Raw genomic sequence first — 27222 nt, forward strand, 5'->3', positions numbered from 1 at the left:
ATTCGAACAATTCCCTGGGAAACTGCAGACCACATGCATGATACGTAAGTAAAAAATGAGTCCAAAGTTCTGATAAACATTTAGTGCCAGCTAGAGCTAATATTTGGTCTAGTTCTAAACAGTAAAATGCTTATTATATACAGAACAGTTGGATGGAATATGGACATTTGACAAGGGTGGCTCAAGGCATTTCACGGTCTGAATTGCTTGCACGGCCATAAGGCAGCTGCCCTTTTTTGTTTAGGCATGGGCTCGTGCCAGGCCTGGGAAGGGGAAGGCCCTCAGCATTGCAGAGGGCTCAGTCACACAAGGTGCAAGTGACCTTCTCCCGGCTGCGCGATCTTCAGCTCAACCAGGAGTTTCTTGCAGGACTGAGAGCCCGTTAGGGCTGGCTCCTGAGCTAAAAGCAAACCTGGACAGCATGATCAGATGCCAGTTTACGTCAGGTTAGGATTTGGTCTTTTGCCTTCACCGTATTACAACGCAAAGAACTGTACCAGCATTTCTCAATGAGCACCATTAACTGACTTTGGTAACGTATCCGTTGGCAGGCCCAGTAGGATCACGCCATGTGCTGAACTCCTGCCTCGTGTAACAGGAAAGCACAGCTGCCAACTACCTCACAACTGGAGTCTGTAAGTATTCAAAACATAAATATGTTCATAACCATACACATATACACAAACCGCAGCAGTAGCAATATTACAGGATGCAGAGCCTACTCTACGTAACTGCTCTTTAATACAGATGCAACACCCACGTAAATGCTGTCTAATATGAAACAACCCCTCCTCGAAGGTCAATGGCAGCATGCCAAAGGTCAGGTCCAGGCTTCAGCCAGGCTGAGCTGGCTCTGCAGCTAGCTCAATCCCACCGTCTGTCAACTCTAATTAATAGAAGAGTAGCACTATGGCAACATAACGAGTATCTGTTAACTTTCTGAGCCGGAGATTTCTTTTCACGCCATTTGTAATTATTTCTCCCTTTTTCACAAGTGCTCTTTGTGTGAGCACTCATTAGGCTTAAGAGAGGATAAAGTTATTACATACAAAATATGATTTAGGGGTAAGGCTTAATAGAAGCAACCAGCACTGAGTTTGGAGCTCCTGAACCCGGGGAGGTGCTCTTCATGTTTTTAAGGGAAGTTTCAGTGAGATTGCACTTAGCAGACCACTAAGCAGTTGTCACTCTCCAACTGGTTCTTCTTTTTCTTGCAGCTCTGTTTCAAAGCTCGGTAGGAATAGTAGGAGAAGGGCTAGAGGAGATGACTGTGCTAGTCCCCCGTCTTTGCTAATGTTCTTCAGAGCAGCGTCCTCGCCTCAAGATCACATCATCAAGTCCAATGTCCCCAGTTCTTCCTTTCCCCTTCTCCCCTCTGAAAATAACCTGGGAAAAGAAAAAGAACAATTGGAGTGCAAGAATGAAATGAAAGAATCTTTGCTTGTGTGAGTAACTGGGTAATGATAAGAAAGCAAAAGCATAAGAAAGCACAACCAGTCTTAACTGACTCAAAAATGCCTATATAATTCTGCTGCTGAGAATTACGTATTGTTTTTCTTTTCCTGATCGTCTCCTTCTTTTTTCACTTTAGCAGGATCTTTGTGAAGAGCCAGCAGTTCAGGATGGAGCTATGGCACAAATCAAGGAGGTGATTAAAGCCCTGCTCCAGCTGCCAGATCTGAGGTAAGAATTTCCACACAGGAGAATCTGTTGTGCTTTCTATAGCTCACTGCTGCACTGTTCTCATTGTCCCTCACAGCAAACACACAACACCCTGCCTAGTCTAACAAAATCCTGTCTAATGGAGGAGCTTTCCCTCCCTAAAACACCTCACAGCTGACTTGGTCCAAATGCCAAACACAGTTGGAACTGGAAACCCCCAACTTCTATTTAACAAATCCTGGCTCCTGCAGAGCCGTGGTAATCTAGAGAAGCACTGACCGCTTGCAAAATGGCAGTGGAAGTTTGGGCATGGATTTACGGAGACCATTAGCAGTCCAGATTTAGCCTGCATAGAAGAAACTCATCAAACATAAAGCTCGATTAGAAGACCTGTAGCATAAATCAGGGCAGGGACGATTTACAGAATGGCCAGCTGACTTGCCATAAATCAGTATCGCTCACCAGTATTACTGCCTTGGAAGCAGAAACCTGAATGGCTTTAATATGGTATTTTTGACCAGGTTTTAAAAACGATCCAAAGTCTACAGCAAAACTTTGTAACCGTCTGTTGTTATCACTCAGCTGGAAAGAGTTAATACAGCCTTACAGCTCAGAAATTCACCTGTGTAGTTAAAAAATAGTTTGGATGCTTGCTGAAAACAAACATTTTAAATAAAGCATAGGAACAAGGGAAGTCAGAGAAGCTATGTTGAATATGCTGAAATACTTGTTTAGAAATAAATGATATTGGATATGCTGTAGAAATAGTTTACACAAAGCAAAGTCATTAGAAAGTCTGATAAAGGATTCTGGTCTGTATTCATATTCTCAGGTTTTCAGAAGCAACCCCCCCCAAAGCGCTAGTATTTAATTGCTTTTGCTTTTTAATTAGCTAGAAAATTAAGTGTCCATTTTTCCTACAGATTTTTCTGTGCTAGGGTCTTCCCTGCTCATCTAGAGTTTTCTCTCATTCCCTGATCCTTGGAATAAATGTCACAAATGCTTTAGGCTACCCAGCCTGGCTGGAAAAGTTCCCAAACTTGACAATTCTGCAGGGTCCTGCGAGGCAGTGATCAGTTACGGTTTGCAAGCTACGCTGACAGCTACTGCTGAGAAAGGGAACAGTGCAAAGGGGGGCTGTTATTCTTGTTTAAAAGGTTTGGGGGTCCCTAAAACTCATTTACTTGTCTGCCAGTAAATACATCAGTAATACATACTTACTGTAAAAGTGTTCTTATAGAGACCTTGTTTAACACAGCACCCTACCTCTGAGGATCAGTGTTAAACCTAGCAAAAATTGTAAGAATGGGATGAATATATTGCTCACCTGCTATAAATGTCCACATTCTCAGTCTGACATTTGTTTACAGCTAACAGAACATCAGGCATCTTTTTTATTATTTCTCTGCTGAAAGCAGAGACTGAAGAAAAATGCTGAGCTTTTGATGCATCATTTTAATCACCCAATGCTTCTAAGATTTACAGGTATTAAAAATACTCTCCATGGGACTTCATAGAGCTGCTTCTGGTTATGTTAAACAATTTTGTTTTACTGGCATACCTAGATTATCAGTTACCTCCTCATCCAGGTCAGCTGCAGGTATGCTGAAGAATGTAAAAACATGTGCAATAGCACAGGTAACCTCCCTGCAGTGTCAGAAATGACTGTTCTCAATATCCCATATATTAATATATATGGGATATTATATATATAATAGTACATAATATATATGCTGTATATACTATACGCTATATACACACTACTATATATACTATTATAGTATATTTATAGTATATATTATATACTATATTATATATTTTAATATTATATATTATATACTACAGTATATAATATAAATAGATACTATATAGATTATATAGTATATATTATATACTCTAGTATATAATGTAAACAGATAATATATACTATATACATACTATATATTTTTTAGTATATTTATACTATATATTATATAGATCTATTATATTAGTATAGTATATTATAGTATATATAGTATATAGTGTATATACACACAATAATATATGCTATAATAGTGTACTATTATACTATGTATACTATTATAGTATATATATATAGTATATATTATATACTATAGTGTATAATATAAACAGATACTATAAACATACACACTATATAGTATATATACTATAATAGTATACTATATAGTATACTATAGTATACTATAGTATACTATAATAGTATACATAGTATAATAGTACACTATTATAGCATATATTATTGTGTGTATATACACTATATACTATATATACTATATATATACATATATAGTGTGTATATACACTATATACTATATGTGTATATAGTATATATAAAATATATAATATGTTATATATACGCTATAGTATGTAATATAAACAGACATAATCAATATCTGTTTAACCACTTCTTAATCCACGGGGGATGATCCTTCCTTTTGCATGACACTGTTTTTTAAAGCATACTTCACAACTAATCTCGATACGGGCTATTTGGAAAATTTGTACTTGCTTTTTTTACAAAACAAGTACAGTATGCTCTTGTCCTTTAGGTTGCTCTTTCCTACATGATAAGTGAGTCCCTGATAGTAGCTCAGTACAAGCTATTTTCTAGTTTTCCATCTGTTTATTACTATGGGTGTTGTAGTTTGTTCTACAGAGAACTAATTAGAAATGTGATTCCATTGGCAAGGATAAACGGAGAATTAAAAAACAGGCAGACATTGGACCCGGAAGGCAAATGATTAAGTGCTACACCACCTAAATGTCTTCAGAGTCTCATGCAAAGAAAAAAAAGGCAGTAAATGCAATTGTACTCACACTCTTGGTGCCTGGTCCTCGCAGAGTTATGTGTGTCTGCCTCCAGCCATGGCCACCGTTCCTCCCCCAGACAGCTGGGCCGTGAGCACCGTTTCTCCTCACAAAGACTTGGAGGGCACCAGAGTGCAGGCCGGGCACCTTGTGCCGAAACGACAGGCATAAGTCCCCAGCCTGAGCCATGTGTCCCAGCAGCAGGATAAGATGCGCTGCTTTTCCCTCTTTGCCTTCGGCTTCAGAGATGGTCAGGTACTGTCCCCCTGCAAAAGAGAAAGCAGTTACTTTGGTAAAATTCTGCTGTCTAAAATTTCAGGACCAAATGCAGAAGCATTATCAAATAAATTAAAAAGAACTCCATCAGGTCCAGTGAGTGGTAAATAAAGCATATTGGTGCTAGACTGAGAACCAGAACTGACACATCTCCCCTGCAAGGTAAGGTTTACAGTGCTGGGCTTCTATTTACAGCATGCCAGGTTAGGGCTTTCTTATCTAATCTCTTTTTTACACAGCAAATACTACAGCTGTTGAAAATGAAGTTCATCTGTTTCTTCATTCCGGACATCCCCTTGGTGACTTATTTTAAAACCACAGTGACACCAAAGCTACCGTGTAAATTTATGTATCTTGTAAGCTGTGCATGTTTGCTTGTAGAAGGCCAGCATAGATGTTACACTGTAATCGAGCTACAGCTCTGTACCTTGCTTTTTGCTTGGGAACTGTTAACAGGTTAAGTCTCAAGGTGTATCCACTTGCAAATAAGCCCAGCCTTTTCATTTAACCATAATTTAAACTCTTAATCTAGCTGAGATACAGAAAGTTAGAAACAGTTAGTTACGATTTCCAAAGGGCTGGTCTTCTCTAACACTAGTAAGCTGCTACTGAACACAAGCACTTAATTCAAAACACCATTATTATCTGTGATCATGTTTGAAGTTCCTTCATAAAAACACCCAGTACATGAAGAAGTAGAGAATCTCATGGATACAGCAACAGCCATTAAATGTTTTTTTTTTTTTAGAAAAAAAGAAAAAATTTTACATCCATAAATCCCATACACCTTTTCATGTAGGTACTTAGAACTACAATAAATTGAACTTCAAATCCTGCAGAAAACTCACACCTGTCTTTTATCTTTGAACTTTTCATTAAAACATTTTCAAGGATAACTTTCAAATTTAAACTGACCAAGGGGGGAGGGAGGGAGCACTCTTAAAAGAGAAAAAGGGAAGAAAGAAAAATTCTTATTTTACTCTTAACCTAAGAATCTATTTTTAATATATGAGAGCAGAGTATCAAAGGATCTAAGTTAAGGTAAAGGGTCCAGACAGCCTTCTTAATTGAAACCAATGCTGTAGGTTTTGATTTTTTTTCTAAATATTGCATATTAATAAGACTATATTCTTAACAGTGAAGTAGTTGCCATGCTACTACCAGGACTTATCAAACACTTAAAAGTAAAGCAAATGATGTCTCCAATTCACTACTTCTACGCCAGTTTTAAAGTCCCTTTGGCCTCAGTGAGATTTAACTAAACCAAGTATTTTTCTGCTAAGGTCACACGTCTGCATTTGGGCGTGAACTGGGATCCATTTGTCCAAGTATCTGTTAAAGCTTTCTTTCTTTTTTTTTTAATGCATTGTTTTTGCATCAAAGTCACTAACTGCTAAAAGAAGAGAATTCAAATAGCTGCACCTGTTTGTTGTAGATACAATTATTTCACTCTGAAAATAGTGACCTGACTTGTTACCTGCATGTGTTTCAGATAGTTACAGTGACTGAACCCAATCAATAGGAAACAGATTTAGTAAGCACAAAGCCAACTTAGCTGTAGGCATGCCCCTACAGGAAAAGGTCCCCTCAAAGCAGCATTTTCTGCACGCAAGATAAGCTTATAAGGCTTCAGCATGGCACCTTTCAAAATACAGATTCTGATAAACCAATAAATGCCAAACTTTGAAAGGTGAAAGCAAACACTCAGGCGCAAGCTGTGAAAATAAATCTCTGAAACAAGGTATTCCAGACAGGAGGGAGTGGGGTGGGTGACTTCAAGGGACTAGTTTTAACAGGTTGTGTCAACAGCAACAGAACAGGCACAGGAAACAAAAAGCTGAGTGTCCCTGACTGGGAAGCAACACCAGGGAAAAAAAGGTCTAAGAAAAAGCCAGTTAAAAATCATGGCTCTGGAACTTAGTACGTATTAACAATTTTTGAATACAGATAATTGATATGCTTTATATACTGCCTCAGAAATAGAGTGGGTTTGAGTCCATTGTTTAAAACAATGGGGAAGTTATGGGTGGTCTTTTCAAACATGCCAGCCTGCATGCAGACCACGGCTCCGTTTTCTGTTCTGCAGGAGGAGGGAGCTTTGCCCTTTGAGTCATCCATGAGACTCTTGAAGCGTCATAACAAGCTACAGAACACAAGAGCATGCCTGTGGGCAGGAGGCACTTCCACTTAGCCATCCAAACAGCCTGAAAAAAAGCTGCTGGGCACACCTGCCCTGGTGGCAAACGACTGTCTCATCATGGCAATGTAAGCCAGGGGCAGGGTGCCCACAGGTAACACCTCCAGGGGCCTCTCCCAGCTCCCCGGTGGCTTTGCGGAGTGTCCCGTCTGCTGGGAGCACACCCGGAGGTGTGCGACTGAAAGGGTCTCACCTAACGCTGCCACTCCCCTGTAGGGCCTGCAGGTGGCTGGTGCATGCTCCCTTCTAAAAACTCATTTCAAGGTCACTTTTGTCCACCCCAAGCACACACTTAGACATACTCAGAAATTGCTGCTCATTGCCAGCCCAGTCTTCCTTCCTTCCAGCTACTTAACAATTTTCCTATACATTGGTTTCTGTAATTTAGCGTTGAATTTAATAAAATGAAGCTGAGAGATTAAACTAACCCAAGAACATTATATTTGGCAGCAGAACAAAGACTAGTCCCAGCACTTTCTTTAATTTGACTACTAATATGGAAATAATTATGTTCGCGTGGTGGTTTGAAAAATAAGCTTTGTTTCTCCATAAATAAAAGTTGTTCTCTACTCCACATTTTTGTTCTTTCTGATTCTTTTAAGACAGCTTTTACTAAATACACTTATTAGTCTTTTAGATACATTTGTACTGTAAAGATATCAGCTAAAAGTCCAACACAAAACACCTTTCAATGATTTTTTTTTTTCATTTTTTGTACACAGAAGAGGTGTGGTTGTGAAACATATCCTATAACTACAGGGATACAGAATCTGTGCAAATGAGAGAACGGTCACCAACCTCAAGCCTGGGTAGCTCTTCAACTACAGGATCTGCTCGTACACGTGTGTCTTACCTGATGCATCTCTAATGGGTTCCCAATGCAAGTCATCATCTTTGTCCTTGATCCATCCGCACAGGCCACTATCAAAATTACAGCTGTGTACCAGCTCACCTAGGCAGAACAGAGCAGGAAGGCAAAAGAAAGAGGTTTTAATTCCACTGGCTGAGGAACTATAGCAATTGCCCTTGTGGCTGACACTGGCACATAAACATGAAAATAAAATGCAGCAGAAAGAGCACTAGAAAAAGAATATGTAAAAGTACTAAAACAAACAATAAAAGGGCTGCTCTTATTCCTACTAACAATTCATGCTATTTTTGTGCTTAGTCTGTTAGGAAAAGAAACTACAAAGGTTTACTTCTGTGTTTTTTTGTTTTCTTTTTACAAAGCATAGCCTAAACAAGGAGCATAAGGTGCAGGAGTCCTGTAAAATGTATAAATGCACCACAAAAAAAAAATCAAAATAAATCCTAAACCCCAGGCCCCAAACAGGAGATGTGATCTTACCTGGGTCATCGTTGGCTTCGAATTCATCAGCGGTAATCCCTCTTTCAATTTCAAGTATTTCAAACAGATTATTGCTCACTCCAGGCTGGCGTGGAACTGTGAGAAAAGTGGTTTTTCAGAAATGAATGAGATAAAGCTAGTTAGTGACCTACTTCCTTATCTTTAATAAAAAACGGCAGAGCAGCTCTGGGCATTGTGCTTTTCTTGGAAAATTCAATATACTTAATTATAGTTGACATGAAGATTCATAAACTTTACGCCTAGGTGATTTACGCTGTAACATTTATCTGAACTCCATAAAAGGTGACTGCAAATCTGCTAAAGGCTCTTCTAACAAAAGCTGCTTTTTCAACAAGAAAAAAAAAAATCTTTAACCTTGAAGCTCACGTTTAGAGAAAAACTCCAAAGGCACTTTTTAAGCTAGTGGTTTCTCAATAAAATGAAGCCACCTGAAAGCCCTTTCTCAAATTTTCCGATGCACTCACCTTCCACAGCTGTTTTATAAGAGAATTTCAACACAAAGCACTGGTACTTGGAAGAGGCCCCACATGAGATACCCTATGCAGCCAAACTCAGAAACACAGCTGAGGGTATTACCATGTCCCTGCAAAGGATTAGAGTTCCCTGAACAATTATCAGGATTAGACTCAAGTTGAAAAGGAGGAGTTTTCTATTCAAGTGTAATTCAATTTTTTACTTTCCGATAAAGTCTGTCCTTCAGTTGTTCTCAGCTGCAAGGGGAAGGAATGCTCTTGGTCGTTTACAGGTTATTAGACACTGAGCTGCAGCCACAACAGCCTGAAATTTAAGAAGTCTTCGGGAGAGCCGCGGCTGCAGAATATTCAGGGGGCTACAAAGACTTCCACTTACTTCTGAAGAGTGCCAGGCTGTGTACGTCTCCCGAAATAACACTCGGGTGTCAAACCTGAGAGACAGCTGAAACTAGAGATAAAGAGATTGCGCTGGCTGGAGCTGTCTGGGAAAGTTCCTCTCTGAGAGGCAGGTCTCCCGCGTAATTAATAACAGTAGCAGTGGGTTTCAGGCGCGTCCTGAGATGTTGCAGACACCTCTGACACCTACAGTATTTGTGAGAGCTTTATCTTTTAAAAACTTGACACATTTTCCATACTCAGCGCTCAAAGAAGTATCTAAATGTCTGCATATGCTTTTTAGGCAAGGGAGAACAAGAATTGAGGTGATTTATAATAAAATAAACAACCATGTTTTCAGGAAATCAAAGGTAAGAAGGAACTTTTACACTAGGACAATATGTACATAGGATCTTGCAACAACCCCTCTAAATCCAGAAGACAGAGCAAAACAAAAAATAAGAATGAGGTAGCTGCCTGCTTTTTACAACTGGGACAAAATAAGCAGCCTGGTAACAGGTTGACCAAATGCAAATGTATTTTTAAAGTAGTATTACATGCTACAAATTCTGTATAGCAAAATGAAGAAGCTTGAAGTCTGTATTAATTCCTCAATATTGCAGTCATTTTTGGAATTATTCCTACTTAAAAAAAAATAAAAAATTACATTTTAGAATACATCTATTGGCAGTCTAGGATATTAACACACAAACAGCCTCAAGGGCTTCAGGTTGGTTTGGGGAGTGCAGGCCTGTTAATTTTTACACAGTTTGTACTAATATTTTGGCTATTTCGATAGGCCCCCGCAGTGAGGACCCACTTGGCGTTACAGTCGTGCTGCATCCCGCTCATCCCCAGGCACGCGGCAGTCACCACACAGGAGGCACATCCTCAGCCCCATGTCCCCTGCAGCTGCCAGCAGCCCCAGCCCACCTCCACCTCTCTAGTTCAGTAAAATACCATTCCTAGCGCACTGTTAGTCTATAAAAATCAGAGTTACACCTGTGTGCACGTACAGGCATTCTCCAAATTGAAGCTGGTGCCACTGACCAATAATTAAAGCTCTACAAAGAATATTTTTTCAAAACTTTCCTCTAAAGTCCTCTCCAAACGCTGTTGTCACGGGTTTCTAGAAAAACAGGTTGCGGGGCTTTAAAACAGCCCTTTCTGTGCTCAGCCCCCATGAGAGGAACGTGCACACGGTATGAAACGAGTTACCCCAGGAGATGCAGGGCTCCAAACACGATCTGTGTGTACACTTCTTCTTGCTACGACAACTCGTATGCTGAGTGGCCATCCTGGGAGAAAGTATTTGGCACAGTTATTCTCTGCAAGCTTTCCAAGCCCTTTCTGTGTACTTTATATAGCATATCAGTGTGCTTTTCACTTTGCTCCAATGGTTTGATAAAGGTTGTTAAATATAAACTTGGCTTCTTTTTCTTGGAGAACGCTGTTCGCTGTGAGCGAGCCAATACATCACCACCACCATATTCTCAAAGTTAATTAGTGTGAGCTCTTCATGGATGCACATATGTGGGGGGCAACATTTAATAACTGCTTCAGCCTGATTTCTTTTCAGCTTTTTAATCCCTGGGGAAACAGTAGGACTTTTTTTTTTCATTACTTGTTAATTGCTGAGTTTGGGAGTGTAAGAGATGGTGTGTGCACGCCAGGCTGTTTATAATTATAGAATAATCACTGTTTTGGTGTTACAAAACCAAAACAAACCATGGAGTGCAGCTCCACATTACTAATAATTTTTATGACTGTCAGTAGTGCTGTGCTCTGCCTTACAGCAAACGTTGTGCTCTTACACAATCCCATTCCACACAACGAGCATGACCAAGCTTCCCACTTCTGGTCAAAGCAAAATGAGCAAAAAGATATTTTTTTTTTTGACTGAGTAGTTGCTACGATTAAGAGTTGTTAAATTCCACTTCTGAAAGTCCCCACAAGTGAGGAGCTCTCATGCAGAACTAGCAGAGAGCAGCTAAGAGAAAGGGTAGCCCAAAGGTCAGCCAGGCTCCTCAGCCGTTCAGCACAGAGCACAGCCTCGTTTCCCCCAGGGAACACTTAGATTCATGCTGGGCTAAAGAGAAGGGGCAGCAGGGAGATGCACTTCACCCTTTTTATTCGGATACCCTCAGTGTCCTGACTGTGCTGCCTAAAGCTCTGCAGATTCCAGCTGTGCAGTGAGAATGACCTGAGGAATGGCTGTGGTGGCTGTCCCACTTCTCCAAGACCACTTGCATAATGGTGAGAGACGGTGCTGCTGTGTGCCCGCTCCCAAGTCCAGTCCCGCATTGCTGAGGCAGTGAGAAGGCTCGTTAACTCTGGCCTAACTCAAACATCTTTTTGTATGTTTCCGTAAGGTCCTGTGAATAGTAACCTGCTTTTCTATGAGTGACAACTCAGTTTGTGGGAAACACAGCTAAAATAACTAGCCTACAGCAGCTCGCACATCAGATCTGGGGATGTAGCTAGGTGGAACAGGGATGGAGGGTGTGATTTGCGAGACTCCCAAATCTTAGGGTTGAGCTCCAGAGTACAAACAGGAACAAAGGGCCCCTCTTAATTGCTTAAATACGAAGATGAATACATTTTAACGGGTGCCAGAACAGTGAGGACAAATTAGCTGCTATTGCAAAATGATGCTGCTCCAGTGATAGCAGGGAGTAACAAGAGCCACGTTCTTGCTTTTAGCACTTCCCTTATTTCAATGGTTTCGAGGATCATGTAGCTGCATTTACTGCACTAAGGACTTCTCAGCCATTGAAAGGGGCAGCAAAAAGAATCGTTTTACTCCTATCTTGAGATCTTTTTAATAGCTGTTATGAGAAAAGACTCCCAATTCCAATCCTTTCAGCTCCACTAAGGGCTAAGAAGGAAAATTGCTGAACTATCTTTAATGCAGATAAGGGGTTTTGTTCTTGCTCTGCTGATACCCAGTGTTATGCTTTGTCTTTAAGCTTATGCTTTTAACACTTGTCACCCAGATCCCAAGGGTAGCAGAAATTCCTGGCCTTACTGAGAATTATGTTCTCTTTCTTAGACTTCAGCCATCTCAGTAAACAGAGGAGATTCCTCTGTATTTCACGGCAGTTTGTATGAGCCCTGAAATAGTTAAATATTAAGCCATCGCTGCATTCCTCCCTCATTGCCATTCCCCCCGTATCCATATCAGCAGAAGATTATCCTTGGTGCCAGATTCCACTGTCTGCATCTCACAGAGTGGTTCAAAGGCCAAGTGTAGGAATTCCATTTTAAAAACTACTCATTTTTTGTTCTCTGCAAAAGCAGCTCGGCACACTCATTACAGGCACTTTTAGAAAAGGGGTAAAGCGTCTAAGGAAATGCAGCAACCCAGTACCTGTCAAAAACTGCAAAGGTATTTAAATAGCATTATCAGCAGAGTGCTTTGTGCTCTTTGTTACCACCGAACACACCAATCTCCCTGGTCCCCAGCTGATTTCAAGCTGAGCAGCACATTCGAGAGTGTTGAGAAGTGAAAGCTTAGGAGAGGTTTGCCCGGCGTGAGATGACAGGTCCCGTAACAACACAGGGAGAAAACTGAGAGCGAGTCACCAAGAGCAAGCTCTGGAAAATGTAAGGTAATGAAAAATTACGATTTGAAAGATGCTTATGGAAAGCAAGTACACTTGCCCAGGCACATTTCCTCTCCTGGACTAGCCCACCAGAGTGTTTGCAGGATTTGGTGCAGTGCACGAGGCCATCTCCCAGCGTACAGCACAGCAGCCACCCCTTCTGCCACAGACTGCCTAACAGAAGTACCACGTAGTCAGACGGCCAACCAAGGCAGCGGTTACTGTCATGCTGCTTTGCCAAAGTCTGGCTAAGGCTTCAGAGCCTGACAAAAAAAAAATAGAAGTTCATCTATCACAAGGTAACCTCGTTTAAAAGCACAACTTTAAAGATGGAGCTCATATGGTAAGGGCTGGAAGCTCTGCATCAACAGTGGTTGTTGGCTGCACTGCTCTTCATGCTGGGTTTTGCCCCTCCACGTGATAAAGCACCACCTTTTGTGACTCATCAGGATACAACAGCCTGCAGTGACAAGCAAGGAAGCAGCCATTGAAACCAAGGTTAAGTCCTACCTCTTGCTCTGAGTGGATCTAGCATGAATTTCCTCCTCCATTGCCCAAGCCAACAAGTGTTAGGAAATGACTGAACGGCTGCCTGCATTCCCCCCTGGGAAATAAAGAAGGCAAGAGCGAGGCTCTCTCTCCTCTTTTCAGGCTGGCGCATGGACCAGAGCACAAACTCCTTTTTGAGAACTGGTTTCTTAGCTGCCTCGACTGCAGAAGTAGAAGATGTAGGGGAAATGAACCTCAGGAGCCTCAGTACAAGCCAAATTAAATTAGCTCAAATCCCCGATCCAAGAACATTGCAAAGATGTCTGATACAGATGAGGTTAGTAAAGTTTAAAGAAGGTGAAGGAAGCAGTTGTAAAAGCCCTTTCCCTGAGGAAATACAAGGGATAGTGAAAAGAAAGAGAGATGCACAAACATTTTTGGAGGTGGGGAGCATCTGGCACATCCACATGGCAGATAAGAAGCACATCAGAGGTCAGCTAAATGTTACTAATTAGTTCAGTTTAAAGTTCTGTACTGTGGTAACATTCCAGCCATTCGTGTTGTGTTTGGCCAAGAGGAATACTTTTGGAGAGGCCCTGGCTTGTGTGAAGTGGGAGCACTGCTGTCCCGAGCTCGTGGTGCCTCACGCAGAGCGGTTCACATCAGGATGATCCCTGTGCTGCACCCTTGCAGCTGGGTGCTGCTCTCCCACGGGGCTGGCCGGCAGCACAGCCCCATAACTTCTCCCCTTCTCCCAAAATCCTACAGTAATGGGACTCGGGAGGCAAGCCACACCTTATTCTGCAAGAAACACTTTCCTTTATGAGGCAGCACTAGAACCGCTTTGCACTCGACTGTAGGTTTCCAATCCTAGACACGCTTTTGTGCACTCACTGATTAAATCTCTTTGGACAGAAGGTGGGAGGGGACATCAGCGTCTCCCACCTAGATGACTGCTGCAAAGTAGCATAATTGGGGGAAAGAAAGGTACCAGCTTTGTTAAGGATCATGCCTCTAGTGCCACACAAATTCCTACACCCTACAGCACATCTGGAGTATTCCAGTCACTCAGTTATGTCACACACCTACGAGTATCAAGGATTTCTTTAGCAGGGGATAGAGCCAGAAATAACATGAGCTTAAAGACATTGACTTGATCTGTCCCTATACTGCCTGCTGAAGCCAGTAACAATTACTGTGCTTTATGCTTCTGGGAATCCTGCTTACTGTGCACTGAAGCCTTTGAAGCGATGTATGGACACCACAGACCTTAAAGGGTAGCAGCTAACCTATATAAAAAAATAATAAATACTTTTCAAAGATTAACTTTTCCCTCTCCCATGTCTGTTATATGGAAAATAGCGTAAGCTTACAGTTAGGAAACAAACTTGAACATTTTTACTTGCCTACTTTCCTAACTCCTATATCCCAAACATTCATATGGAAAGCACTAGCTTCGAAATCTAGCCCTTTGGAGAGATTAGAGCAAACACTAATTAAAAATAAGCTTTATGCAAGTGATTGGTTTTGCCTCATGAAAATAGCTGAAAGTTATCCCCCTGCTTGGGAATTCCAGAGAATACTCACAGCACAAGACAGCCTGGGAAGCGCAGCGCCACAGCCTAGACTAATTTCCACAGAACCCAGCATTTTTAACTATTGGTTCCCATTATATTAATGTTCAGGAGCCTTTACTGTTTGTTTGTTTGTTTGTTTTTAATTTTATATTAAAATATTATTTAACTGAATATATTATTTGAATTGTTTAAAAACAGTCTGGAAAAAGCCAGAACAGGATTTATCTTCCCAGACTGTTAGTCAGTTTTTGTCTCTACTTTGAATTTATCAAATTGTCTACAGCAGACAAAATACCAACAGAGAAAACAAAACATTTTTTATGAGGAAGAAATTATTTCACTACGTCATGGTCTAAGGGAACACAGCCCAACAAGTTATTTCATAGATGCCAAAGCAACCAGAAAAAAACTCCCACATTGCTTGTACACCTTCTCTGAGACAGCAAATTTCTTCCTCCTCCTCCATCACTCCTGCAGCTTCATTGTACGTCACGCTGAGGGAAAAGGGCTGATCCAACACACCCTCCCCATCTCTAAAATTTGCAGCAGAACTAAAGATAAAATTGGGTGTTGAATGTTTCTTGGCAGCTGTATGCAACTCTGCATGTGCCAGCAGAGCCATCTGAGGCACGCACTAAAGCTGGCGTAGAAACAGTGCTGTGTCTTTCAGAGCAGTTCTTAAAATGACATGTCCTCGTGCTAGGGGAATCTTTAGTATCCTCACCTTTTACATATCCACTTTCAGAGATGCAGTCCATAAAATTAGCCTCCACGATATTTTCATGCAATTCTACATTTGCTTAGTCATAATCATCCAAGACTATTTGGATTCATGTAATACAGGCAACATAACAGAGCCTTTGGGGAATGGTCCCATTTTACCATTACCATTCTTAAAGCTAAGGAAATATGCTGTCAGAGAGCGACTCTCAAATCCCCGATTTTTGAATCTTCTGAGTGTAAGTTATGTTGCATTTCAATTATTTTTCAATAAAATGCCTTTCCTTTCTCCCTCCAAAACTTTCATCTGAAAATGTAAATAGGTTAAGCACTTACAAAGGACAGTATACTCACAAATAATTCAGGAAGGAAAACTGAAATTTTTGGTTGAATTCACCGAGAATTTTTTCCCACATTTTTGTTGTCATAGAAACAATTATTTGTGCAGCTTTACCACACGATCAGTTTCAATTCCATGTCTTTGTTCTCATTCATAAAATATTCAAAAAAAAAAACAACAAAAAACAACCCACAAAATAGTACAGTGAATGCTTTCACTTTCCCACATCTACAGTTCCAATAAATGAAAGGCTATGTAAATTTACTTACTGAACACATCTCCTCGGGGTTTCTGAGGATCTATCTGGATTCTGTTGTCATCTGTAACTCCTTGGGAAGATGTTGTTTCAATGGGAATATGTGAAGGATATTGGGTTGTTATCACAGGAGGTCTTTGTGGTGGTAGCGTGGGTCTTAACGTTGTAGGCTGAGGTGGTGTTGGAGGTGGAGGCCTTGTCACTGGCTTTGTTACTGGCCGTGTCGTCACAGGCACGTACCTCGTGGTTGGCCTTGGTGTGGGTCGAGTTGTTGGCCTTGGTGTAGGTCGAGTTGTTGGCCCGGCTGTTGGTCGAGTTGTTGGCCTTGCTGTGGGTTGAGTTGTTGGCCTTGGTGTGGATCGAGTTGTTGGCCCAGCTGTTGGTCGAGTTGTTGGTCTGGTCACCGGCCTTTCTGTAATGATACAAATGGTTTGAGGGGTTGGTTTGTGCCTCCAACATCAGGAATGCTATTGGCTACACCAGGGCCTCCCTTAGGAAGCGTGCTGTTGCTCTTCAATGTACGCTACGGACCAGGTGGCTCAATCATAGTACTAGGAATAACCGCAGAGAGAATCAAAAAAGGACCAAAATGCACGTCTGAGTCTCTCGCTCCCGAAACTTAAGAATATAGTTTATTGACATGAGGAGACTTTGCTGAAATAATTTCTCTTCTTCTGAATGTTTCCACTAATTAGACACATACTTTAGCATCAACACTACCGAATTTTCTGTACTTCTCATTACAGTATTTTAGAGATGATTTGGAATGACTGAAGGCACACAGGGACTTCCATCCCCACCTCCTCCCAAGCATCAATGCTTTCAGAATTGGCAAAATGTACCCAAAAGAGCTGGAAGTGAAAAAGCATGGACAGGAAGGGTAGATCTTAAGCCATGCTGTAAAACTGGACAAGTTTTTACTCAGGAGCAGAGCAAAACTTAGTAACACTCCAATGTTACCACCATTTTGGTCATGAACAGGCACATACCTTTGGCTTAAGAAAGTATCTTCCAGGCCTCTCCGCTTCCTCACAGCACTTCTCCTTGTCAACAAGCATTAATCACATTACAGACATTGAACCTAAACCAACTAGCTTTCATTTAAATCCTTCTCTTTGCTGAACACCAGGAAAGTAAGTAAATGTTTTTTTTTTCAGCCTCCACAAAAAAGAAGAGGTAAACCGAGCACCACCTACGACACAGTGGCATTGCCTGCTATTAATACCACCTCCCTAATATTTCATAAAGAAAGGACAACAGATTTTAATTTTGTTTCACAAAGGGAGTTTCTATAGACATGAAATGCAATGACATCTGTTTTGTTATTTATAATTTACGCTTTGTTAGTAAACCTTTATATCTCACTGGAGTTCTTAAAAGGCCCAGTAAGAATTCCAGTCACATATTATGTGTACAAGTGTTTCAAGTATAACAGAGTTAAAATGAAGAACGACTCTTTGTTAAACAATGAACTGTTTGATGATACCAGGCAAAAGATTTTACATTATGGTGCATTAAAATATCAAATACACGTTAGGACTAAGCGTGTCCACATACAGTTGTAACCATTCAGGTTGTGACAGACCACCTTGGCAAGACCACAAAACCATGATGGCTAAAACCGTCGCAGCTGCAGTGGTACTGCTCCATAAAGAGATGGGTGAGTCACCAACGACCAGAACTCACATACAAACACAGAGTCCTCAAAAAGGTTCTGCAGATCTGTCATAAAGCTGCACAGTCCTGAGGGAGGACTCGGGAGAGCTCCAGCAGCCTGTTCAGTACCAAAGGGGATGACTGCTGCTCCCAGCAGGGACATGAGGATGGGAATTCTCTTGCAGGGCACTCATCTAAAGAAATCCTCTCTCTCGGCTGTGCTCAGATCTGGGGAGCAGCGGGGAGTGGATGTGGTAAGCTGCTGAAACGGGCATGTTGCAGAACGAATAGCAGCGTATGATTAATATGCTCTGTTTGACCAGACCTACCCTGCTTACTCACTTGTCCTCATTCTGAAGCAATCTCTAGAATGAAGCTGTGAATAGGGTGAGGTGAATTTCTTTCTAATTATGAAAATGTCTCACAGAGAGGTATTTTTATCAAAGCATGCAAAGACTCAGAAAACTCAGACTACATTCCCTGGCCTTTCTTAAAGTATTAAAAATAGTTGGAAGAGACTGAGCCTGATAGTGGTATATCTCAAAATTTCCAGCACAGGATTCACGGACACATTTGCTTTTAGAATTGCTTTTTTAAAAGCAGTGTTACGTACGTATGCAGTTTGTTCCGTTGTCTCTGTACCCTTCTTTACATTTGCATTTGTACGATCCTGGTATATTGTAACACCGTGAAAAACTACCACACTGATGCTGGCCAAGGGAACATTCATCTATATCTGCAACAGAAAGTTACAAAAAAAAATAATCATTTGCATTAAAGAAATCTGACTTTCTGCTTAACCCTGCAAAAACATGAACAGTAGTATGATCATTAGGAAAAATACAAATTTCAGAAAATTCAATAAAACTGAATTGGCAGTAGAAAAAGGAAACCAGCTGCAAATTAATGTGGTGAGTTTAGGAATATGCACATTCCCAATCACCCAGGTATTAAAATGTTTTATTTTTTTTCATAAAATGCTTCTTCTTTATTATAGATCTAGGTAGAAACTGCTTATACAACATTTCCATGTTGCTAGTAGTATGAGTAAAATCTCCAAATTCTAGTGCTCTGCACAGAGATTTCTCTCAAAAAAGCATACTTGAACCAATACCTCATTATCTCCACATGATCCTTTTTTCAGTGAAAGGATCATAACCATTGAGGCCATGGGAAACTAAGACAGTGGGATCTGGGAACATCTCTGTTGAAGGGCATACACCAGCTGCATTCCAGTCTCATGTCCAGACAAAGACAGGTTATTTCCCAACCCTTGCCTTTTCCCCCCGTCCTCAGGGAAGGAAGGTTGTGCAGCCTGGGTTGGAAGGAGTTGGGTTGTACCCTTGCCACATTTTCTTATCTTGGATCTTGGGGCAAGCAGTAGAGCACACCTGTGTTAGAGCTCAGACATAGCATAAGCTAACACAGCGCTCCGAACCTACAACTGCCTGTGCCCTGTGAAGCCTGTGGACACAAAGGTTTTGGAAACGAATTAGTGGAACACAAGGTCTGCTCTCCCACCAGATTTCACAAGAGAACCAGTTATAAGAATTGGGGCCAAATATGCTTTCAGTTTCACATTCAATCTATTTCTATGACCCATTCTTTCCTAAAATGCAGGTGCAGAGCAACCTAAAACAACCTGCTTCAACACTTCTGCCATAATAAGCATATGTTTCTCTTTAAACCATTAATTTCAGTTTAGAATATGTGTCTCTGTTACACGCACATAAGAAATACGTTATTACCATGGCATTGGTATTTGCCTCCGATGTACATTAGATCAAAGCCTTTATGACACCTGCAAATGTAGCTTCCGAAAGTATTGACACAGTGCCTAAATCGTGGGCAGATGACTCTTCCAGTAGCACATTCATCAATATCTGTGGAAACAAAGGAACTGCATTATTTTTCATAACAGTTAAAATACAATCTATAGTATCTATATTAAACTGGTCTCACATAACAAACAAAAAATGAAGAAGAATAGCCAAAGAACTTCCTTCTGAAAAGGTCGTGCTGGCTACAGCCAGCAGTAACACCTGAGCACTTCTGGCTGTGTCACCTCAGCTCAGCTCCTGGTCACATGCCCACATTTTTATGCTTCCCATGCCAGAAGCCTTTACAAATGCTGTGAATGACAACAGAGGCACCATGGGCACCACTACCAAAGTCTCAGCACTTGCTCTGTAGTCTTGCATCCTGGTGCCCTTCCCCTTGGAAAGATGTTCTCTAACTCCCCACAGAATGCCTTCTCTGAGGCCTCAAAGCATGCGTCCTTAGAACTGTGCTGACATTTTTCTGAATAAAAGCTATTTCATGCTACCTGTATAAATTTCTTTTATCTCACTAAGCCCTGCAAAGTTATAAAGATAGAATCTGGATTTACAGGAGAGGAATAATAAAAAATACCCCAGTTATTCTTTGCCTGAAACATGCCTGAAACATTGCTCCTGTAGCACAGGTGATGTGTACCCACTCGAAATACATTACCATGCAGTAGAAAGTAATTTGCTTTTATAAAAATCTCAGGCATCCCTCATCCATGACCTGCAATGCTGAGCCTATCAGAAATCTTCAGATTCAGAAATCTGTTCAGGAGTTGCTCTAAGCAAAGAGGGCAGGCTAATGCCCGGGATGCAGTATTTCTAGGTCACCTACATGTAGTCACCACAGGCCGAATGCCTTTCCCTGCAGTACCTGCACCGTAGCTGACCCCTCTGTCATGGGGATGCTGGCTATGTGAAGTGACCCTCAGGTCTCAGAAGTGCTGAGGTACGTGGCTCCGTTTGCCCTGCCAGGGAGATGAAGCAACATCCAGGCAAGGAGAGAGGACTGGGAAGCCGTATGATGCTCAGCCAACGTTGGATGCCTCCCAGCTCCCTGAAGCTGCTGTTCTTCAGGCTTCGTACGCCGGGCTGAGGCCCAGGGAACAGCCAGCACTCACCCAGGTCTGCTCTCGCTGTCTGCAGAGCTCTCAGCAGGAGACCAGGCTGAGACACAAAAGCCACGCACAGCCACTCACTCTGTAGCCCTTGGAAACCGAGCCGCAGCCTGCTAAGTACTTGAAGCTTAATTCTGCACCGAGGTAGGGACCTGCCATGCACAGCTGCCTCTGACGCACACCACTTCTGACGTTCGCTGGTTATCTGCAGGGCACAGTTCAAGCCTCTGCTCTGCAGCTCTATCAGGCTCTTCATCTATGGGAAAGCAAGCTTTTGCTCTCCACGCAATTCTTTTTCCAAAAAGGAGCACTTCAGCAGCAGGTGTCAAGAGTGCAAAACAAAGCTGAGTGATTGATGCCTTGCTGCTTGTGAAAGAGGCCTGAGCAAGGCAGAGAGAAGCCTGAATCTCTTACACAGCACGGAAGAAATGTTACCACTGATAAACGGTTGCTCTGACACACTCAAGGATTCGTGATTAATAAAGAATGGCTCAAACAGGGAACTAAGAGAAATAAATCTGCTGGTTAATTAGGGCAGCTACCTGGGACAGGTGAGATGTAGCTCCAGGTTCTCCGAGCTGTTTCCCACAACCAAAAAGTAACCTCGAGCCATGAATTACTGCCTGGATGGGCTCTCCCAGCAGCAACTGCTGGCACCTCCCACCTTGCATAAGGAATTAGTGAGGACAGAAGGACGCAGCCCCTCAGCTCCCACCCTCCTGGCCCACAGGCTGCTCTGACACAGCTCTGCACTACTCTCAGACTGCAGCACGCCTGCAATGCTTCAGGAAAGGGCCGAACGGGAAAGAAAATGAAGCCAACACAGGGCACACGCCTGAACCTCCCTATGGATCTGCCTCTTGGTTTAAATGTATGATTAACATTCTAGGCTCTGAGGGTATTGTTAACATTTTTACAAATGCTACCATGTTCCTTACCACCATTTAATTTACGAGCCACAATTTTCTACCCTTTATTCAAATATTATTTCAATGCTGCGTATTTCAGACTCTTGATTACTATGGTGTTTTTTAATTACTATTTATTTTTAAACCACAGCTTCAAAAAACAATTCAGTAGGAAAAAATATTAGTCACTGAGGGTATTTCATGATAGCATGGATTATGTTCTTTAAAACCTAACGGAGCATGTCCTGCCTCTCTTTCTGTACAAACCCATTTTTTTTGCAAATTCACATATGGTAAGAAGCGTGCTGAGAGTGCTGTAGTCGTATTGTAGTCATTTGCTCTTTACTGGTGGCAAAAACATGTTTTGACCATTAGCTAGAAGATGGCACGTAAGTGCTTACGGTTAGTCTCCTCCAGCTCTCAAACAGCACAGACTGTCGCTTCCCTCAAACCGACAGAGCTGTGCCAATTCACACCTGGGCCAAATGGTGCAAGGGCTGTTTCCCTTTACCTGCTGCAACGCCCTGTGGCTCCTGTGCTTCCTATGAAAACCAGGGCACGAGGGGGTGATTTGTATTCTGATCAGCCTGGTTTGCAATGGAGGCGTGTGCCCAGACCTAGCATCAGGGAGCTGCTCCAAAGGCAAGTGGTGCAGACAGAACCTCACAACTGTCATAGTCAGAGCTCGATAGAGAAGCAGAATTACAAGCAGACTTGTTTCAATCCCGCTGTGAATAAGGCCATATTACCAACCCCCAAAAAACTATGAGGCTGATTTTAAAATAATTTGGTTTTTAAGTTTATAAGAGTATATTTTCAAGATCCTATTCACAAACAAAGCAACTAGAAAGACTTTATATTGCAGTGAAAGTTATTATTTTCAGCCCTCAAATAACTACAGACCTTCTAAAGCTGCAATGTATATATTGCTAATTTCATAAAATGAAAAACCCAGTCAAAAGAGCTGACAACATAATTTGATGGCTCATTTATTGATTGAAGAATCCTTAATTAGTCAATTAATCCCTAGCTTCACTGAACATTTTGCTGAATTCTTTTTCAATTTGTTGTTACTTTCAGTGATTTACCTTCATGGGCAAATTGTTCGGTTGCTCTTTACTGTCTGGAAGGATCATTTTAACAAGAGAATGATCATCATGGGTTAAACTAAGAATAGAATAATGCCTAGAGGAATTTCCACCTGTGCTAAAAATAAGCATTAAATTCCCAGCTGTCTTTCAAATTCCATTCAAACTAGGATTTCACAAGCTGCAGCCGATAGACACTTCAATTTTCTTACCATCATCTACATTGTTATTTCCTTACTGCTTCTACACTGGTAGTATCTGTACACTCCTTGGAACTGATGTGCTCCCCAGCAATGGTGGGGTTGGACACATATGAGGAAAAAATGAAGTTCTAGCCCCAAATAACTTTGATTCTTGGTGGTATTTACTGGTTTAGTGCAACTCGAACTTGACAGAGCAATTGCACTCAAATGCACGTCACGGTCATTTCTTACCAAAAAAGAGCTCAGCATCGTGTGTGTGACCCATGAAGGACATTGGTAGTTTCTTGCTATGACTACCTTCTCTGCATTGTGTAAGCCTGCTGTGAAATTTTTGTGGATTTTAAAAACAGGATACAAGATCAATCTGAATGATGCATACAAATTGCAATGTGGGTACACAGTTCTTCACCTTAATAGAAAAAAAAATGTCTTTTTTTTTTTTTTTTTTAAATCTACACTAAACAACTAGTGTCATGGTGCTGGTCAGAGTATTAGACTTCTGGATTACAAGTGTATTTTATTTCAAAGTAAGTATGAAGTTTGTTTTAAATTCTCAGAGAAATGCACCCACTAGGAGAACCTTAAGTATTTTTTCTAGCAAGTTCCTACATCTGGTACAATTTGTTTGAATTCCTACTTAAAATCACTCAGCTTACTACGACATGGTACAAGTTTTTTGAAAGATCTCTATCTGCCATGTCTACAGAGAGACTAATCACAGTACAATCTCTTTAGCATGTGACAATGGTCTTTATTTTTTTTTTTTTCTGATTGCTATACCCATTCTTTTGCATGCGTAGACATGCCAATTACACTCTTACAGCTCAGCCTGCTCCTCACATCAGAAGATCTAGATTCTGTCCCTTGCTCTGCCACCAAGTTCTCAGTCGGCATGGGTAAGTCACTTTCAGAAGAAGTGACTTTCACCTCCCCTGTGGATAGCCATGGCACCTGAGTGAATAACGAGGGCATCCATACTCTCTTACGTTCTTTCAGTACAATTCTGCATGGTTGCTAGAGGTTATGGAACAGTAGCACTGCGTAGGATATAAATAGCACAATGACTGGAGCATCATGCCTACTCAGGATGTGTAGTTAATGACTAAAGAAATCACGTCACGCTGTTCTTCAGACCATAGTAACATGTGGCACAATGCAGTCTGATTAACCACGAGCACCTCTTCCATGTTCAAAAATGTGGGAAATGTATTTCACTTCCACACTGTATGAATTCCTGAGTTTAACTTGGAGTTTTCACAGTTATGCAAGAAAGACAGGAGACAGGAGCCTAAATTGAACTCTCTATACTGAGAGTGTGCAGAGTCCTTTACCTTGGTTATCCCAATCCTTATCAGCAATGTCTTTAAACTGCATGGATAATGCTTTCAAAAATACACCTGATAAACTCTTGAAATGCATTTAGGGTAAGGCTGAAAACTCTCTTGGGGAAAAAAAAAAAAAAAAGAAATGTGCATCTGATCACCTACCTATGCAGGTTCTACCATCAGGCCCCAGCTGCAGTCCTGGAGAAGGACAGCGGCAGCGCACTTCTCCTTTCAGCACATCACAGCCATACTGACAGTTTGCCATTGAGCAAGAAAGGGCATCTAGGGGAAAACAATTGAACCTGATAGATAAGGAATCTGACCAGAACCAGAAAGTCACTGCAATCTTTGGAGAAGTAAGACACAGTACAGGTATAATAGAAATGGAGAAACACCTGTAGAATTTGACAGGTAGTCATTCTTGCCTTAAAAGCGCAACTGCAAAAAAGAAAGACAAAAACCAAAACACCACAGTTGTAGTAAGTTGTGTCATGGAAAGTAGAGCATGAAAAGTAGGAACCTCATCTCCAGAGAGATGACAGTACAATTTTATACCAGTCAGACAACCAACAGCTGCAGCTTTAATGATTTTACATTTATAAGGACATAATACAACAGAACTGCAGGTGTCTTGCTGCAATGAAAACAGCAAGCACTTGCCTCTGAAGGACAATTACCAGTGATTTACAGCATTGAAGAATGCTTCTGGGAAAACTTGTAATAAAACTAATAAAATCAAACTATTTGCTCGTGTTTTGTTCAGCCTAATTTCATTAGGAAAAAAAAAAAAAAAAAAAACAGCTCATTTTATGCAATTGCCTGATTTCCAGCAAGATTAATCTTTTACTGCAGGACTCATCTGAATTTCATAAAAGTTTCCCAGGGAAGCCCAAGCAGGGATCTTGAGGAGACTACAAAAAGAAAGCAAGAAGCCTTGCCGTACTGGAGCACGTTCCGTCTGGCATCAGCATGTAGCCATTCAGGCAGTAGCACTTGTAGCTGCCATAGGTGTTCATGCACCGGTGTTTGCATGGCCGGGGCTTCAGTCCACACTCGTTTAGATCTGCAACAAAGGGAAGGGGACGAGAAACAAAAGCATAGTAAGGATGTGTGAAAAGAAATACGAGATCAAATTCCTGGAGGAAGAAGGAAAAATGCAGCAATTAGCTTTTTAGATGCAGTCCAGCTGATAGCAAGTGTTCAGAACAAACTGCACGAAGCGCTGTTCAGTCCTCCTGCCAAGTGGAATATGTTTTTCTGTTTCACCTTTTCAGAAAAAAAAAAAAAAAAAAATTAAAAATAGCAGTACTAGCATTAAATTAAGCACTGACAGAAGTTTCATTAGCAAGTGTACAAGCTCAGGCTGCCCAGATCTTGCCACTATCCATGTTGATCTGATGACCCAGACCAGCCAGAACTCCAGAGGAGGAGAAAGCAAACGTCACTGCTGCAATCGCTATCAGCGAGTCTGATAGTGATTCAGTGATTTACTACCATGCTTCAGAATTAGTTGCAGAGGAAGGCAGGAAAACCGATTTGAAGCTACTTAAAACAATCTCATGGAGAAAATGCTTTCCTTACCATCTACAAAAGACTGATAAAACTACCTGACACCAGGGATATTTGTCAAGGACTATGCCTAAGGGCTAGTATTTCAGATTTACAGTTTAATACAGAATTCATGACTTAACTTGTAAATATTCAGCCCATGATTTTTGTATCAGTTGACAGGGCTTCTAACAAGATTGTCAGGAAACCCTTCAGAATTCTCTTCCAAGAATATGTTAATTTAATTGGGTAAAACAAAATAATTCTCCACAGAACTTAGTTATTTGTATATTGACAAGTAAAGATGAAAATATAGGTGAATATGATGAATGCATTCACAAATCCAGCCAGCAAGTACTTAACTGAATTACTGGCCCTCAACTCCAGCATTGCATAATGCTGCCTGGAGTGCTGTTACAGTAACAGAGAGTGGTATTTCCAGGAACTTTTCAAAGAGCCACTTTTAAACATGTTCTCATGAAGTGTCACCACTGTGACCCAAAAGCATCCTCAAGGATTTTGCTGGTACCTGTAAATGAGCACTCTGTGATGTCACAGTTGGTCCCGAGAGCTCCAAAAGTGTTAGAAAATCAAAATCTATCATCTTTGGAGTTACTTTGTTTTTATCAAAGGAGAATGTTCGCTCCTGCAGCTGCGAGGAAGACCAGGTGAACATAGGCAGGACTTCAGAGAGGAAAAGCTGTCAAAATGAGGGCTGGACCTGTGCCCTGGAAATGAGGAGTGATGACCTTCTCTGCAGTCTTTCTGCAGAGCACACGTTGCACAAAAAGCATCCCTTTCAAACTCTCTCACTCTTCAGGAGGTTAAAAACATTTCTCCAAGCATCTCCAGAACATACTTCTCTCAGCAGGCACCGATACCAGAGTCATAAAATGCACCTGCAGTGTTAGAGAGAAACAGCTGTGGAAGAGACGGACGTTTTCTACTGTGAAACCAGGACCTTCAGCTAAGAGTGCTGACCGTCAGTAAAGTGTGTGCACAGGCCAAACTGGAAAGCAGATGATGATGGAGGGGGAGGACAAGTTATTATTGTGAAAATCTTTATAGAAAAAAGATATATAAAACGCTTATAATAAACTGGAGGAAGTTTGCATTTTGGGAGGCAAACTTCTCTAGGCAGCACAAAAGGCTTTTTTTTTTTTTTTAATTAAGTAAAAATTACTGTTCCTGATAAATATTTCAATTGCACTAACATATTTCCTACACATCCAAAACTTCTGTTAAAAAGTTATTATTAAATGGAATAATACTGCTAGAGTTTGGCTTGCAATTCATGGAAGTATCTGCACTGAGCCTACACCATTGATTGAGGTTCAAGCTCAAGAATAATTCTGAATTAAGAACAAGAGAACTTCTTAAGT

General features: G+C 41.2%; 1 protein-coding gene and 1 long non-coding RNA gene across 2 annotated transcripts in view; one reads left to right on the forward strand and one right to left on the reverse strand.

Annotated features, from left to right (window-relative positions):
* Positions 1 to 320: 320 nt before the first annotated feature.
* LOC311209492 lies at positions 321 to 1893 on the forward strand. The gene is made up of 3 exons (XR_014618421.1): positions 321 to 635; positions 1218 to 1445; positions 1592 to 1893. It is a non-coding gene; the product is annotated as an uncharacterized lncRNA (long non-coding RNA).
* Positions 1224 to 27222, reverse strand: part of NPNT (nephronectin) — a gene marked incomplete at its 5' end in the record, with an annotated part of 47313 nt that continues 21314 nt past the window's right edge. The window contains 9 exons of the mRNA XM_084286867.1: positions 1224 to 1386; positions 4501 to 4757; positions 7818 to 7916; positions 8313 to 8408; positions 16182 to 16580; positions 18438 to 18560; positions 19573 to 19707; positions 24455 to 24574; positions 25236 to 25355. Coding sequence (XP_084142993.1) covers positions 1291 to 1386; positions 4501 to 4757; positions 7818 to 7916; positions 8313 to 8408; positions 16182 to 16580; positions 18438 to 18560; positions 19573 to 19707; positions 24455 to 24574; positions 25236 to 25355 — 1445 coding nt within the window. The 3' untranslated portion in view covers positions 1224 to 1290. The remainder of the gene's footprint in view (positions 1387 to 4500; positions 4758 to 7817; positions 7917 to 8312; positions 8409 to 16181; positions 16581 to 18437; positions 18561 to 19572; positions 19708 to 24454; positions 24575 to 25235; positions 25356 to 27222) is intronic.

Source organism: Netta rufina (genome assembly GCF_964035555.1).
Source record: "Netta rufina genome assembly, chromosome: 4".
Classification (NCBI taxonomy): domain Eukaryota; kingdom Metazoa; phylum Chordata; class Aves; order Anseriformes; family Anatidae; genus Netta; species Netta rufina.